We start from the raw sequence: 15923 nt of genomic DNA, 5'->3' as shown, positions 1-15923 counted from the left end.
GAGGGTTAAAGGCGACACAAAAAGAAATTAAAAATGCCTTGATAGCGACACAGAGGCAATGTCAGATGGTACGTGAGGGACTGACAATGAGGTTGGACGAGGTGACAGAGGAAATGGAGACAAAGGACCGGCAGGTGAGGATGCACATAGAGACGGTCACTGTAGCCTTAGAGGACGAACTTGAGGAGACGCAACGGGAAATAAAAGAGGTGAAGCAAAAATTAGAGGAAGTGGAAGAAGAGGTGAGTGAAATTAAGAAGAGACGGACAGAAACTAAGAGAGAAATACGGGAGGAGGTGATGGAATTGGTACAAGGTCGGTGCTCAACTCATAATGTGATGCTCACTAACCAAATAAAGAGTTTTCAGGTGGCAAAGGAGGTGCGGAGACGAGGTGCCAAGGTGAGTGGCGATATAATCGGAAATGTACATGATGTGAGGGGAGCTTCAGTCGGCTTGGGGGTTGTTGTGGACCCGGGTGTTCGTGAGAGGCCGTTGGTGAAGTGTGCGACAGGTCTGGTGTGCGAAAAACGAGGTGTGCGAGAATGTTCGACCATGGGGTGTGTGAGGAAAAAGTGCACGCCAAGGAGTGAGTGTGCTGTCGAGAGTGAGTCGGTCGTAGCGCGTGTGCGAGGGAGCACATGGAAGCGCGTAGTGAGGAGTGTTACAGAGGATGTAACGGGAGAGTGTGCCATCAAGAGTGAGTTGGTCGAAGCGCGTGTGCGAGGGGGTACATGGAAGCGCGGTGTGGTAAGTGTTACGGAGGAAGTAACGAAAGAGTGTGCGCAAGAGGATGCGCGAGAAAGGTGTGTAACGGACAGGTGCATGAGGAAAGAGTGAGCTGTCGAGAGTAAAGGTGAGTGCGCGACCGAGAGTGGAGGTGAAAGTAGTGAGAGTGACACGGAGCGTGAGTTGGTTGTGACAGGTGAGCGAGGATGTACACCTGGAATGGAAGGATGCACACCTGGAATGGTAGAGCGTGTGTGGGAATGCACACTTGAGTTGGTCGTGAGGCACGTGGTTGGGTGTGCGAGTGAAAGCACACCTGTGATTGTCACAGAGGAGGTGACCGAGGAAGGGGCGCGAAGAGGTGTGTTGGTGAGGTGTGCGAACAACAAATGTGTGCCAAAGTGTTCGGTGGTCAGGTGTGTGACCAAGTCTGTGAGTGGAATGAGTGTACCTGGGTGTGTTAGAGAAGGTACGACGAGGAGCATGGGAACAGCTGGATGTATGGGCAAGAAAGGGGTAGCATATGCGTGTAAGCATGCAGGTGAGGCATCGACGGTAACCGGGTTAGCGGTTAGAGCGACTTATAGCCGAATCGGGCCCTCGGTGCGTGCCGGGCTTCGCGTGCCGCGAGAACCAGCGGGGATCCGAGCCACGGCGGGTTCGAAAGGACCGCCGTACGCGATCCACGCTGTGCCTCGCTTGGAACGGCCGCGTCCGGGCTCCACTAGGCGGAGCGGGCAGCCCGATAGGAAGGGTCGTCATGGCGACCACTTTTTATTGAGACGTTCCGGCAGGTCGAGATCGGGCAATTGGATGGCTCCGCGCCGTGGTGGTGCGTGGGATGTCGGCACGGTTAAGCCCCCGTCCCTGCACCGAGTGCCGGACGCATCCAGCCGCCGGCACCAAAGAACCCGCGTTCATTGCTCGGCTGTACGAAGCCGAGCTTTAGAAGTGAATTGGCGCACCGAGAGGCATTATTAGTAAGTAGACTGTAATGACGAGGATAGTGTTTTGGCCCCGAAATTAGAAAAACAAAATTTGATGATTGGCAAAGGATTGGCAGTAATGATTGGCAGATGATGGGTAGTGATTGGCAAATTTTTGATTTGTTGAAATTTGATGTGCAAAATTGGTAGTGGAACGTCCCCCATGTGGTGGGATGGCAACTCTGTCATCCCTCACAAAGGGGGGCAAAGGAGCACTAGTTTATGGGGTTGATGGCAGTGAAAACTAGCCCGGGAGGGTTAGGATATTGTGTGTAGGGCCCTAGAAGATGACATTAGGTAACGTTAAGGTTTAGTTAGTGACTGATACCTGTAGGGGGGACGCAGGTAGATTAGTGTGGATTATAATGACGTGGGAGCGCAATAGTTAAAGGGACGACTGGGAAGCGCAAGTTTCAGAGGGGAGTAGTTAGCTGAGATGATGCCGTGGGGGTGAGGATTGAACAGGTGTGATGGAACAGGTGTGATTGCACAGGTGTGCAACTGAACAGGTGTATGGAGCAGTGTATGAGGGAGTAGTGGTGATTGCGTGTTGTGTTGACCAAATGGTCCAGGAAGAGAAGGAGGGTGCAGGTGGCACCAGGTGTGAGTGCACAGGTGTGCACCAACAGGTGTGTGGAATACATGGAGTGTGGAATATCTGGAGTATTGGAATGGATGGTCGTGGAGTGAGTAGGATGGGAACTGTGGAGTGGAGTGGATGGTGCGGAGGTGTGAATGGGGGAAGAGTGGACCCCCATCACGAATACCCGGGGCGAGTAGTGTAAGTGTTAGGTAGAGGGTATAGGTAAATTGTGGTTGGATATTGGCATCTGTGGTGCGGGTGAGAGAATGGCATTTGGATGGGTGCATTAGTGTTGTGGGAATGGCTGGGCGTGTAGCCTGTTAGTGTGTGTAGTTGGTTTGGGCACTCCACCACTGTGAGGATGTCGGCCAGGTGAGGCCGCAGGTGGGCTCTGGGAGCCGGTAGTTGTGGATGGGGCCCGAGGATCCGGAGGACGGACCCGGGTAGCCCAGTGCCAGAGGGCACCAAGGGGTGACAGAGCCAGGAGGGGCCTTCCCCAGTTAGATAGGTTAGGGTGAGGAGCAGGTAAGCTCGGGAGGCAACTGCAGTGGTGGAGGTGTGCAGGTGGGTAGACCTGCTGGGAGAGCTACACGTCACAGCCCAGAAATTGTGCAAGGGCATCGGGAGATGAATTGGGGGAGTGAGACCCCAAATTGAGAAGCACCACAGTTTGGTCAATGGGAATTTGGTTTTGAGAACCCATAGTGTAAGTTGGCCAATGGATTGGCAGGGAGAGACCCCGGGTAGTGTAAAGTGTGTTAATGTCATTTAGAGGATAGTTAGGATTAGGAAGTCTCCTCGCACCATCTGCATCCACTCACCTGAGGTGACAGGTACTCCACACCATGCCATGTTTGATTATTTTTTACTGTGCAAATGTTTGGAATGTGAGACGCATCATGACGTGGGTGTGACATTGTGCTTGATGTTCCATCTCTTCCTCCTTATGAGGATTGATGATGAATTGGGTGATGGCAAATTTTGGTTAGAGGGATTGTGGCGATGAATTTGGTATAGAGGAAATATGGGGAGACGTGACAGTAGCGACGGATTGGTAATGTGTAGATTTTGTACATATGGGGTAAGGACAAGGGTAGTGTAGGTGACAGGGGGGTGACGTACGGTAGGGACGAGCTTTCTCACTTCGCTCTCCGTACGCATTTCGCCTTGCATTGCCTTATTGATGTGTACCCTTGTGACCTTACCCCTCGCTCATTTGTCTCTTTTGTCTCCCACATGACCTGTGCGCCATTGGGCGCCGAGGGGAGCGTGCGTGGGTCGGCCATTGTGCGCCCGAAATTCCCAGAACCAGCTGTCTGCATCGATGCACCACATTATGGACCACATGCCTGTGGCCGAGCACCACTGATGGACCCCATGGGTTAGGGCATGGCCCCTCTGCTGGAACCGGCCATGAGGGCCCGAAATCTTGCTGGCGGACCTTGGCCACAGGGCACCGATGCCCCACAGGTGAACCACATGTAGTCGGCCCTGTGGGCCATAAATAAAAGAAAATAAAAAGGACACATTGGGCACACTTTATTGCAAATAGGCCGCCAGTAAGAAAATGAAAGAATGACAACATCTGGAAGAACAAATAATAATAACCAGCAGAGGGAGCCGAAGAGCAAGAGATCACCTGCAGGGTTAGGGGTTGTTGGTTTTATTTTCTTGAACAATGGTGACTGCACCGATTGGTGCTTGGGTGTGTATTGGTGTGTTTTTGGGTGCTTTAATGGTGCATTGATGCAGAGCAGACTGTCTTCCCCCCAGAAAGAACAATTACAGGTCCTGGGTTAGTCTTGTAAATAAAAGCAGAGTCATTGTAAATAATGCTCCCAACCGTCAGTGTGTAGTTTGAAGACCATTCCGCAATTCGGTTAACTGTGGGCGTAAGTCTGTTAGGCAGGGTGCAATGGAGCAGCGGGACACATTTATTTATGTTTTAAAACTGTCGCACTCAGGGTCAGGTTAAAAGTAGAGGGAACTACACCTACGTGTCACACTAAATAAAAGTTGTAGGCCCGGGACGTGCCTAAGAGGAGGAGGGTGCAGTGTTGCGGATATGAGGATTGTGTTTTTTTTATTGCGTGCTTTATTATTATTATTGGTTATTCTGCGCCTCCTGCCTCCGGAGCTGTGTAAAGGTCAAAAGGGCGTCCCATAATTAGTCCACAAGCATACACGTCAGCCAATCATAGAATACCCCTGTTCGATAGTTATATCTTATTCTGTGTTTTAGGGTAAGGCTGTGTCTCCCATTAATAGAAGTACTCCATTGCACCAGTGAAAGAGATAGATTCCCTTCATTCCCACTCCCAAAACTTCCATTTCCCCTTTCGTCTTTGCCAGGCCTCGAGTGCCATTGCCAATTACCTCCCTTCCAATTGCCAACTGCATTTTAGGCGGTTTTCCCTTCATCCGCCATTGACCACGAGGCAGGGTTGGGGAAGAAAGGCGGGTCCCCACCTCGTCATAGAGGGGAGGAGTGAACCAGCCCTTGCCGACCAACCCAGAACGAGGGGTTGGCTTTAGAGGGCGGAGAGAGAACGTTTTGGGGAGGTTCGCAAAGGGTCAAGGGTGGGGCTTATATAACCCGAGGCAGAGGCCCCCAGAGAGAGTCGAGGAGGGAGGAGATCAGAAGACAGGAAGGACTTGAGTTGGACTAAGCAAGAGAGGAAGTTGTTGGACTGGGTGGGACTAAGAAAGAGAGAGAAAGAGTCCTGAAGCTTGTGAGGGAAGGAGAGAGAACCCGTCACACCAACCCCCCACCAGCCGCGTTGGCTCCACCAAGCGTTCGGCTCCACCAAGCTCTGCGTTGGCTCCACCAAGCGTTCGGCTCCACCAAGCTCCGCGTTGGCTCCACCAAGCGTTCACCTCCACCAAGGCTCCACCAAGCTCCGTGTTGGCTCCACCAAGCGTTCACCTCCACCAAAGCTCCACCAAGCTCCGCGTTGGCTCCACCAAGCGATCACCTCCAGCCATCCACCTCCTGCCATTCCTGTCATTCCCCGCGTGAGTCTGTCTTTTGTTTGTTCTGTCCTGGGTTAATTAAGACTGTAGGTAAGCTAGTATTTGCACTGTGTCACCTGCGTCTTATGTGTTGTAAATAAACGTGACTGCTTTCTTTTTGCTTGTGTGTATAATAAATCCTGTTATTCCTCCGTACTCTGTTTTCTTCTCTCTTCCTCTTTACATTCGGTCGCTTTAGAGGTTTCCCGATTGAATACCTGTGGCGCGATTGGTCAACGTTGGGGGAGTCGGGCTAATCGGGGATCCTGTAACGGTCGCGGTTGACCATCCGCTCGGCCCAAAGTAACATCTTGTCCGCGACCCGCAACAATATATATATATATTTATATATATATATATACAGTGAAACCTTGACTTACGAGTGCACCAACTTACGAGTTTTCCGAGATACGAGCCGTCGCTCGGGCGGTTTTTTGCTTTGAGATGCGAGCCGAGATCTGAGTTACGAGCTTACACCACCCGCCACTAGGTGGCCCAACGAGCGTTCCGGTCACCTGGTTATCTTGCCGTGCAAGCATCTCTGCCGTATATCGCTGTTGCTTTGTTTTCGCATGTTGGTTATTTTGGAAAATTTCTTAGTTTTAACCATGGGTCCTAAGAAATTGAGTGCCAAGGGCAGTACTGAGAAGAAGAAGAGGATGATGTGCTTGGATATAAAACACGCAATCGTCGAAAAACATGAGCGAGGTGTGCGTGTTGTCGACTTGGCGAGGCAGTACGATCGTAGCAGTACGATCGAAACATTTTGAAAGGGAGGAAGAAACAAACCTCGTTGGACAGGTTTTTATTGAAACGCCCTGCAAGTGAAAGCGAGGAAAGTGTGGCGAAAAAGGCAAAAGTCATCTCCTCCACCTCCGCCAGCATCTTCGTCTGATCTTCAAGGTAAATACACTTAATAAAACCAGTTTATTTCTTTACATTGTGGCGGACACGGAAGCTCACTGGCGTGGTGACATCATTCCGCGCACCAAGTGGGCGGCGGCCACGCCGAGGGGTAGGCGTGGCCTCAGGATATACACCGGGCGCGCAGCCCGGAGCGCGCCAGTATTACAGTGAGCTCTTGAATAAAGACTCTTACAAATTACCGCGTTGTCCGCTTCCTCCTTGTTTACAAGCAGCGCGCGTAACGCCGCTTATTATGTACAGTATATATGAGGTCGTGCTTGTTTATACATTATTTGTTATTTATAAAGTACATTTTTCTTATTTAAAAACACGTAACAAAAAAAATTGGTGTGGTTTTTTGGGGGCTGGAACGGATTAATAGCATTTCAATGCATTTTAATGGGGAAATTTAATTTGAGAAACGAGCAAATTGAGTTACGAGCTCGGTCACAGAACGAATTAAACTCGTAAGTCAAGGTTTCACTGTATATATATAATATATATACATGCAGGCATTTATGAAATTACATTATTAACCTTAACCATGAAGGCATTTATGAAATTACATTATTAACCTTAACCATGAAGGCATTTATGAAGTTACATTATCAACCTTAACCATGAAGGACACCAACCGGATGAAGTAGTCACCCACACCAACGCTGTACCACACGTGCTAATTCCAATCACATCTTGTGATTGCCATGCAGAGGAAGATAAGCATCTAAAACTGTTTTGCAGCGTTAATAACTATGATTATATAATACGAGTGCTTGACATAGCTCAAGTTAAGTTTCACAATTGCGATATGTATCACATTACCAATCATCTACAGAAAACTTGGAAATAACTCAGACATTCAGTAAAAGCAGAAATCTAGGGAAATGCAGAAATTCCTCCAGCCTGCGTTAAGGGAGGGAAATGCATGTTAATTAAATGTTTATAAAGCAGCAGTACCTTATTGTATTATCGAATCAGGACAAAAAACGGAATGAAATTCAGTGTTTCGGCATTCATCACCTGGCTGGGCATTGGTGATGGTGGTTTGGAGTATGCAGCGTCCTGTGATGTGAAGCCAGAGTCGGATGAGATGCTTGAAAGACGAAGGGGGCCTGAAGTTGGGTTGGCAAGTGCTGGATGGCCCTGGGAGCCAGGTGAAGGTGCCTGGGAACCACTGGAGCGTGAATCACTGCTGTTCACGCTGTTCAGAGAACTATTGGAGGAACAAAAGACCAAAGGGGGGGGGGGGGATATATATTTAGACAATCTTGTGTCTTAATCCCTTCCTTTTACTCCAACTGTACCGTTTTAATGAGTGATTAGTCATAAACCAAGGCATGTCTACATGCTCGTTAAATACCTGCAAGCGCTGGACTTGCGTGAGCTCGATGTACTCGGGGAGGCTGGAGGTGAAGGTTGGAAATTCCAATTCATATCTGTCCCCTTGAGGTCCATTATCAGCTGTGTAGGGAACAGTGTAACTCAATTATGCCACACAAATTAATCAGTACTATTATCATCACATTGCTGCGCTTAGCACAATCATCCTAAAACACCAATTCCACCACCTTTCCCCCACAACCCACTCTGACAAATTTTCTACCGTAAACCCATATATTTTTTCCGCTCCTCATGTGAAAGCTTAATGAGAATCTCCATTCATTAGGGGTCATCCAAAATTATCGACATTTTTACAGTAATAGAGAGTAGCACATTTCAAGCTACCCAACCCCTAAAAATTGGTACTTTTCAACATTAAAAAAAATTAATTGGACTTTGCAAGTCAATAAAAAAAATAAAGCAGTCACACTTTTTATTATGAATCAAAACAAGATTTTATACTGTACCATCACTTTTGTGCATTTATGGGTGATATTTTTATTCTCCAAATTCTCCTTTATCTTACTATAATTCACCAAATGTCTGTCCGTCCATTTGAAGGTACCGCAAAAACGGCTGAACCGATCACAACGATATTTTGGGTGGGTATTCCTAGGATCCCTTGGAGTAAAATAGGCGATATTATTTTTCCCCAATTTTCCAAGTTTTCCAATTTTTCCAAACACTATGGAATAATATTTACCGATATGAACAGTAATGTGGCTTTTATTGAAATTCTACGTACCAGGAGAGAGTAGATCGACTCCTGACGAACTCTTCCGATATAAACGTGTGGCTCCGAAGTAACATGGCAGCGTGTGCAAAGCGACTGAGAAACAGGTGTAGCGGCCGCTTCCGTTTTGCAGAATTGAATCTTTTTTCAAAATGGGCGCCATGTTCTGTTTAGATTTTGATGATTTGCATGTGATATGATTCAACGGATGTTTATATGAATAGTTTAAAATTTAAAAAAGCCTTCAATTTCTGATATTTTGCCTTTTCATTTGGGCCTCCCAATTGAAGCCCCGCCCATAGGGCGGGTACTGTTGCTCGTTCTCCAAATTCTCCACTTAAATATTTTAAAATTTCAAACCTCATCATCTGTAAAGTCAACGGTCAACAGTGTGCGTAGTCATTGAACACTTGTACACAAAGCAATGCGTACACACGCATATATGTAAAAGGTAATACTGAGTACCACTAGCACTGACCGGCCATTAAATCACACTGTGGCCGGCTGCGAAGCGAGGCATGCCATGTCGGTATAATGCGTGGAAATTTCGATCAAGATATGTGCTCGACACGAGGCCCTGGGTTGTCGTGCACGCAAGATTTCCAGGTAATTTTCTCCATTTTATTGATCAGGGTGCTTTTTAGTTGTTGCAGTCGATTGCAGGTTTAAAATCGGCAATTTAACTTTTTATTTTTTTAAAGTCTTACACGAGTAGCAACCCCCTACTCCTCTCTCACACCCACCCACCTTCCTCCTCTTTGTGTAACCTTTCCTACCCCCAACATCTCCTATGGAAAACGTCACATCAAGATCTCTATAATATTCCACAACTCCTCCTTTTCTGACTATTGTTATCCCACCTGATGCGTTTATCCTGAATTTAAATTCAATAAATACCCCTTAACAATCATCTTTGGAGACATCAGTGATTCACTGAATTTGACAACTATCATCACATGCTGGAGCAACTCCCTATCCAAAACCACATCTATGCCATTCTTCCTGTCATCCTCTCCTCTAAAGAGAACCTTGTACTAGTTACCTCGCTCCCTTTTACAAGTTATTGTCTATATTTTCTCTTGCAAACAAACACCCCTCACTATTTTGACCAGAGTATCTACCAATCAGCCTACCCTTTCCTGTAAAACCACCAATACTCCAAAAACGAAATCTAAGCCTATTATCCCTCAACTAAGCTGATTGAACAGTTGCCAATTGAGAAGGTGGTGCCTGCTCATCCACACCAACCCTGATGGGAGTGATGCCATTCACCTTCTTTTGGAGAGTTCCAGTCCATGGCTTTGAACCTGAGATTTTTTTTTTTATATCTGAATGGGCAGCCATGATAATAATCCCCAACCTAAATGACTATGGATTGATTTCATTTCAGTTTTCTAACTCCTCACCATCTGCTGAGCAAGGCAAAGGTATGGGACTGTCCCGGTGTTTTAATCAGAGTTCTCTTCTCCTTGATCTGCCCAACTTCTTCATAGTAGGCTCACTACATGCAGCTGTGTGGACAGTCTTAGTCAGTGGATGTTGGAACCAGTCTTTTTGTTTCACTTGGTGAAACGTGGTGCCCCAACAAAACCCTTTAGATATATACAGTATATATATATAAAGTGCCTTCAGAAAGTATTCACACCCCTTGACCTTTTTCACAATTTGTTGTGTTACAGGCCGGATTTAACATGGTTTAAATGAAGATTTTCTTTTGTCACTGATCTACAAATAACAACCCATAATGTCAAAGTGGAATTATTTTTTAGGAATTTCTACAAAGTAATTAAAAATGAAATACAGAAACATCTAATGTACATAAGTATTCAACCCCCGAAGTCAACACTTCGTAGAAGTGCCTTTGGCAGCGATAACAGCTTTGAGTCTTCTTGCGTATGTCTGTATCAGCTTGGCACATCTGGATTTGGGGAGTTTCTCCCATTCTTCCTTGGCAATTTGCTCAAGTCTGTGAAGTTGGATGAGGAGCATTGGTGAATAGCAATCTTCAAGTCTTTCAACAGATTCTCAATGGGATTCAAGTCTGGGCTTTGGCTGGGCCACTCACGGACTTTCACGCCCTTGTTCTGTAGTCATTCAAGTGTTGCTTTGCCTGTGTGCTTGGGGTCATTGTCCGGTTGAAATCTTCAGCGCAGTCTAAGGTCTTTTGCACTATTAAGCAGGTTCTCCTCAAGGATTTGCCTGTATTTGGCTCCAGCCATTGTTCCCTCTATCTTTACATGTCTCCCACTCCCTGCCACTGGAAAGCATCCCCATAGCATAATGCTGCCACCACCATGCTTCACGGTAGTGATGGTGTTAGATGGGTGATGAGCTGTGCTCGGTTTCTGCCAGACGTAACGCTTTGCATTCAGCCCAAAGAGTTCAATTTTCGTCTCATCAGACCAGAGGATCTTTTGCCTCATGCTCTCAGTCTTTCACATGCCTTTTTGCAAATTACAGGTGTGCTGTCATGTGCTTTCTTTGGAGGAGTGGCTTCCATCTGGCCACTCCCCCCCTAAAGCTTGGATTTATGGAGTGCTGTGTAGACTGTTGTCCTTCCAGTGGTTCCTCCCATCTCATCTCATCATCTCTCCCATCTGTAGTTCTGTCAGAGTGGTCATTGAGCTTTTGGTCACCTCCCTGTCCAAGGTCCTTCGAGTCCGGTTGTTCAGTTTGGTCAGACAGCCAGCTCTAGGAAGAGTCTGGGTAGTTCAATATTCTTTCCATTTCCTAATGATGAAGCTCACTGTGCTCTTGGGAACTTTCAACATTCTAGAAATTATTTATACCCTTCCCCAGATCTATGCCTCCTAACAATTCTATCTCGGAGTTCTACGGACAGTTCCTTGGACTTCATGGTCGAGTTTCTGCTCTGACATGCACTGTCAACTGTGAGACAGCAGAAAGGTGTGTTTCTTTCTAAATCACGTCCAATCAATTGAATTGGCCACCGGTGGTCTCCAATCAAGTTGTATAGACATCTCGATGGTTAAAGGAAATTGGATGCACTTGAGCTCAAATTGGAGCATCAACGCAAAGGTGTTGAATACTTATTGACTCAAGACATTTCAGCTTTTCATTAAAAAAATAGTACAGTATGTAAAATTTTCAAAAAAAAAAAAAAAAAAATCACTAACATTATGGGGTTTATCAGTGACAAAAAAATCATCTCAACTGAATCCATTTTAACTTCAGCCTGTAACAACAAAATGTGAAAAAAGTCAAATGAACACGCTCGTCTCAATCCGATATGGAATTTGAATTGGTGAGGAGGTTATTATTTCCTATTGAAGTTAATTTTGACATTGGACGTCAGCTACCTCTCTCCTGTCCGTCTGGTTCACGATGCTCATCTTGGGGCACTGATCAGTGAGTATTGTAATATTCAACAGAACAATATTCTTCTTTCCCAACTTGATGAAAGCATAGCAATGTAAAATTGTGAGACCTGAGCTACACAGTGAAATTGTGGGCCAGTGCATAGGGACATTAGATGGAGGCTGACAAACACAGAGCAGAATCCTATTCAATGCACACAGTTTGTTGTGACAAAGATGCATAAATCTTCCTAGGTAGTCCTCTCCAATTAATATTATTCAATATAGATATCATCACAATACTGTTCTAAATCCATGAATATAGAATCTGCTTGCATAGGCAGCGACAGTTATAGTCTTGTCAGATCGATCAAACATCCTAGATATGGTAGGTTTGGGTTATAGACATGATCTATGCCATTCACGATGATTTCATGCACTTTGTGCTCGAAGTCATTGATGTAATCAAATCTCATTTCTCCCTTGATCTTATCAACGATGGCTTCTCCATGTCTGTACTTTGGGAAGGCCAGGTTGTATTCCAGGTCCTCGTGTAGGTTGACAACCTGGGAATGATAGCTGTTCTCATTGAAATTGAGTGCAGCAATTTGCAGTATAGCTTCCATTTCATGGCAGTCACACTTTTCACTATGATTTACTGTGCAAAACCACGGATTAATTGACAATACAAAGACAAAGAAACAATATGTCCGCCATTACGTGGTCGACAGTCGGGCAGGCAACCTGAGCAGATGTCCTGTCCTGAGATAACTGCTGTGCAGATGTCCAGCAAAGTGCTGGCGAACGAGTGTGCCCAAAAAGGTGATATAACAAGCATTCTGAGTATTGCGCTGCAATACATGTCCCCTACCTGCATTGGGTAGCACTGTCATAGAAGACAGTATTATGACTTACCGCACTCCAAATTATAGTCCGGAAAACTGTTGGAGAAATTACCAAAGTTCAAAGTGCCATAACTTTGTCAAAAATGATCGAAACGTCGAGAAGTTCGAACTTGATCTGTAATTTATCATGAGGAAACCAGGTACCAAGTTTGAAATCATTAGCATTAAGAGTTTAGAAAAAAAGTCCGGAAAGCTGTTCTTTGCGTGACGGACTGACAGACTGACAGACGGAGGGACAGAGTGTAAACCTATAGTCCTCCGGTGTACACCGGTTGGGGACTAATAAAGCAGTATGCTGAATAAAGCAGTGTGCTTAATAAAGCAGTATACTGAATGAAGCAGCATATTGAATGAAGCAGTATACTGAACAAGCATTCTGAGTATTGCGCTGCAATGCATGTCCCCTACCAAAGTTCAAAGTGCCATAACTTTGTCAAAAATGATCGAATATGCAAATTTATGCACGGTTGATGCTGGTTTTCAAACTTGATCTGAGGTATGCTGAGACACGTGTGTCACGCCTCGCCTCGTTGATAAGCCCGCAAGGTCGCTCCGTGGACCCACCTGCACGTATTGCACTGTGTGAATTATATAAATTATTACCAACTCACGGTCTGAGGTACTAGCGATTCAAGAGATATCCATTTTTAAAAAATATTTTCGTTTAATTAACGATATCTGCCAAACCACGTGCCCTATCGCAAATTCCAAAAGGACATTTTAGTAGACTGACATGCTGAACAGATTTGTGAGGTTTCCCCTCGATTGGATCAAAAATGAGGGAGGAGCTCGGTTTTAAAGGTTCATGCTTAAAAACGTCATAACTCTGAAACCATCAGTAATTTATTATATTTCCCGGTTCACGATCAATGATCGATGTGTATATATATATATGTTGCTCGGCTTGGCTACGCCCCCCCCCCCCCCCCCCCCCCCCGGAAAGCGCGCGCTGTGTCGCGCTGTTGACGTTCGCGAGACGAGGCTGAGGACGCGCAGTGCGGCTTGAGGAGAACTCGAATAAACAAGAGATATCCATTTTTTAAAATATTTTCGTTTAATTAACGATATCTGCCAAACCATGTGCCCTATCGCAAATTCCAAAAGGACATTTTAGTGCTGAACAGATCTGTGAAGTTTCCCCTCGATTGGATCAAAAATGAGGGCGGAGCTCGGTTTTAAAGGTTCAAGCTTTAAAACGTCATAACTCTGAAACCATGTGATGCATAACGTCATGCTCATTGACTTTTTTGTTCGCCATGGGTATGCGATTCTGCTTGCAAAGTTTGGCCTCGATCTGTTCAGCCGTTGCAGAGAAAAAGGGGTTTTCATGTTTTCACGAAAAACAATATGGCGGCCGAACCACGTGACCTGTGACGTCATAATTACCATTAAAATATTCTACAGATCGAGTCCATCATATGGTGAAAAATTTATCTCAATCGGTCCTATTATTGCAGAGACATTGGTTTTTAAAGGAAATTAAAACTTAAAATGGCACTGAGTTAAGGATCATCAGAATTATCAGAATTACCAAAGTTCAAAGTGCCATAACTTTGTCAAAAATGATCGAAACGTCATGAAGTTCGAACTCGATCCGTAACTTATCATGAGGAACCCATTTGCCAAGTTTGAAATCATTAGCATTAAGCGTTTAGAAAAAAAGTCCGGAAAACTGTTCTTTGCGTGACGGACTGACAGACTAACGGACTGACGGACTGACAGACTAACGGACTGACGGACGGAGGGACGGCGTGCAAACCTATAGTCCCCTCCGGTGTACACCGGTAGGGGACTAATAAAGCAGTATCCTGAATAAAGCAGTATCCTGAATAAAGCAGTATCCTGAATAAAGCAGTATCCTGAATAAAGCAGGATCCTGAATAAAGCAGTATCCTGAATGAAGCAGCATATTGAATGAAGCAGTATACTGAATAAAGCAGTATCCTGAATAAAGCAGTATCCTGAATAAAGCAGTATCCTGAATGAAGCAGCATATCAAATGAAGCAGTATACTGAATAAAGCAGTATACTGAATTAAGCAATATCCTGAATAAAGCAGTACACTGAATAAAGCAGTAACTTACTATAATTCACCAAATGTCCGTCCGTCTGTCTGTCTGTCTGTCTGCCTGTCCGTTCGAAGGTACCGTAAAAACTGCTGAACCGATCGCAACGATATTTTGGGTGGGTAGTCCTGGGATCTCCAGGAGTAAAATAGCCTATTTAGTTTTCCCAATTTCAGCTTTGGTCTCCAGCATTCTAAGGCTTGGACTCCCGCATAACATTCGCGTTCGCATAACGTTCATTGTGACGATGTTTTCATTGTGACGATGTTTTCAATGTGACGATGTTGTTTTCCCGGGTGCCGCACAAACGGCTGCACCGATCGCTGCAAGGCTGCACCGATCGAACTCGGTGACCTTGGACAAAGACCTTTTATAAGGACACGGGTTGAATCCCTGCTTGAGAGAATTCCATCCCCCTCCCCGCCATCACGGCCATCTCTCCAACGTACAATCCCACGAGATATGCTGAAAGGACGACCCAAAACCAATATAAACATCATTCGTATATAAACATCATTAAAAGTAAATAATGACCTTGGCCAAAGTTCAAACGACATTTAATCTCTACATGAGAGAATTCCACATAGCTATTTGGGCGGTGAATACGCTAACAGATGGCTGTCTCCATCGACCTTGCCAAGACCGTAACAGCTATCGGCTCAAAATCCTTTTAACTGTTGATTTGGTAGTTTTTACAATGAAGGAAACATTAACAATGTTGTTAAAAGTTTATTTTGTGATTAATTTGTGATTAGAGATACGTTGTTTGGAATTAAAAAGAGATATCGAGTTCAAGTGAATGACGACATGCCGTGATGGTTTCTACTTTCTGAACGTGAACTTCGCGGATCGCCATATGCAGATTCGCCTTGGTCCCACGATCGATGTTTCTATACGTGAACGTACCCGTTTGTTTGCGAACAGGTACGTTTTTCATGGAAGCCCTTCACGAACTTGCTGTCCATGTCTGACGTGCGTCTGAAGGTGCTACAGGAATGTGGAATTTATTGGTTTCATGCTTTAGCATTCGCCGTATCTGCATTGCCTGTTTGCTTCTGGCCTCCCACCCGTGCGTAGCACGGGTATCTCCCGAGTACTGAATAAAGCAGTATCCTGAATAAAGCAGTATACTGAATAAAGCAGTATCCTGAACAAAGCAGGATGCTGAACAAAGCAGTATCCTGAATAAAGCAGTATACACTGAATAAAGCAGTATACTGTACAAATCAGTATCCTGCACAAAGCAGTATCCTGAACAAAGCAGTATCCTGAACAAAGCAGTATCCAGAACAAAGCAGTATCCAGAA

At 45.4% G+C, this 15923-nt stretch overlaps 1 protein-coding gene across 1 annotated transcript in view; it reads right to left on the bottom strand.

Annotated features, from left to right (window-relative positions):
• LOC137435271 (protein MTSS 2) overlaps positions 1-15923 on the bottom strand; it is an 87109-nt gene that overhangs the window by 24627 nt on the left and 46559 nt on the right. Inside the window, exons 10-11 of the mRNA XM_068128894.2 lie at positions 7576-7676; positions 7236-7428 (exon numbers count right to left, since the gene is read on the bottom strand). Of these exons, the coding sequence (XP_067984995.2) occupies positions 7236-7428; positions 7576-7676 (294 nt within the window). The remainder of the gene's footprint in view (positions 1-7235; positions 7429-7575; positions 7677-15923) is intronic.

Source organism: Myxine glutinosa, chromosome 9 (genome assembly GCF_964187855.1).
Source record: "Myxine glutinosa chromosome 9, kmMyxGlut1.1, whole genome shotgun sequence".
Lineage (NCBI taxonomy): Eukaryota > Metazoa > Chordata > Myxini > Myxiniformes > Myxinidae > Myxine > Myxine glutinosa.
The sequence above is the reverse complement of the archived record's forward strand: the minus strand, read 5'-3'. Positions and strand labels throughout refer to the sequence as shown.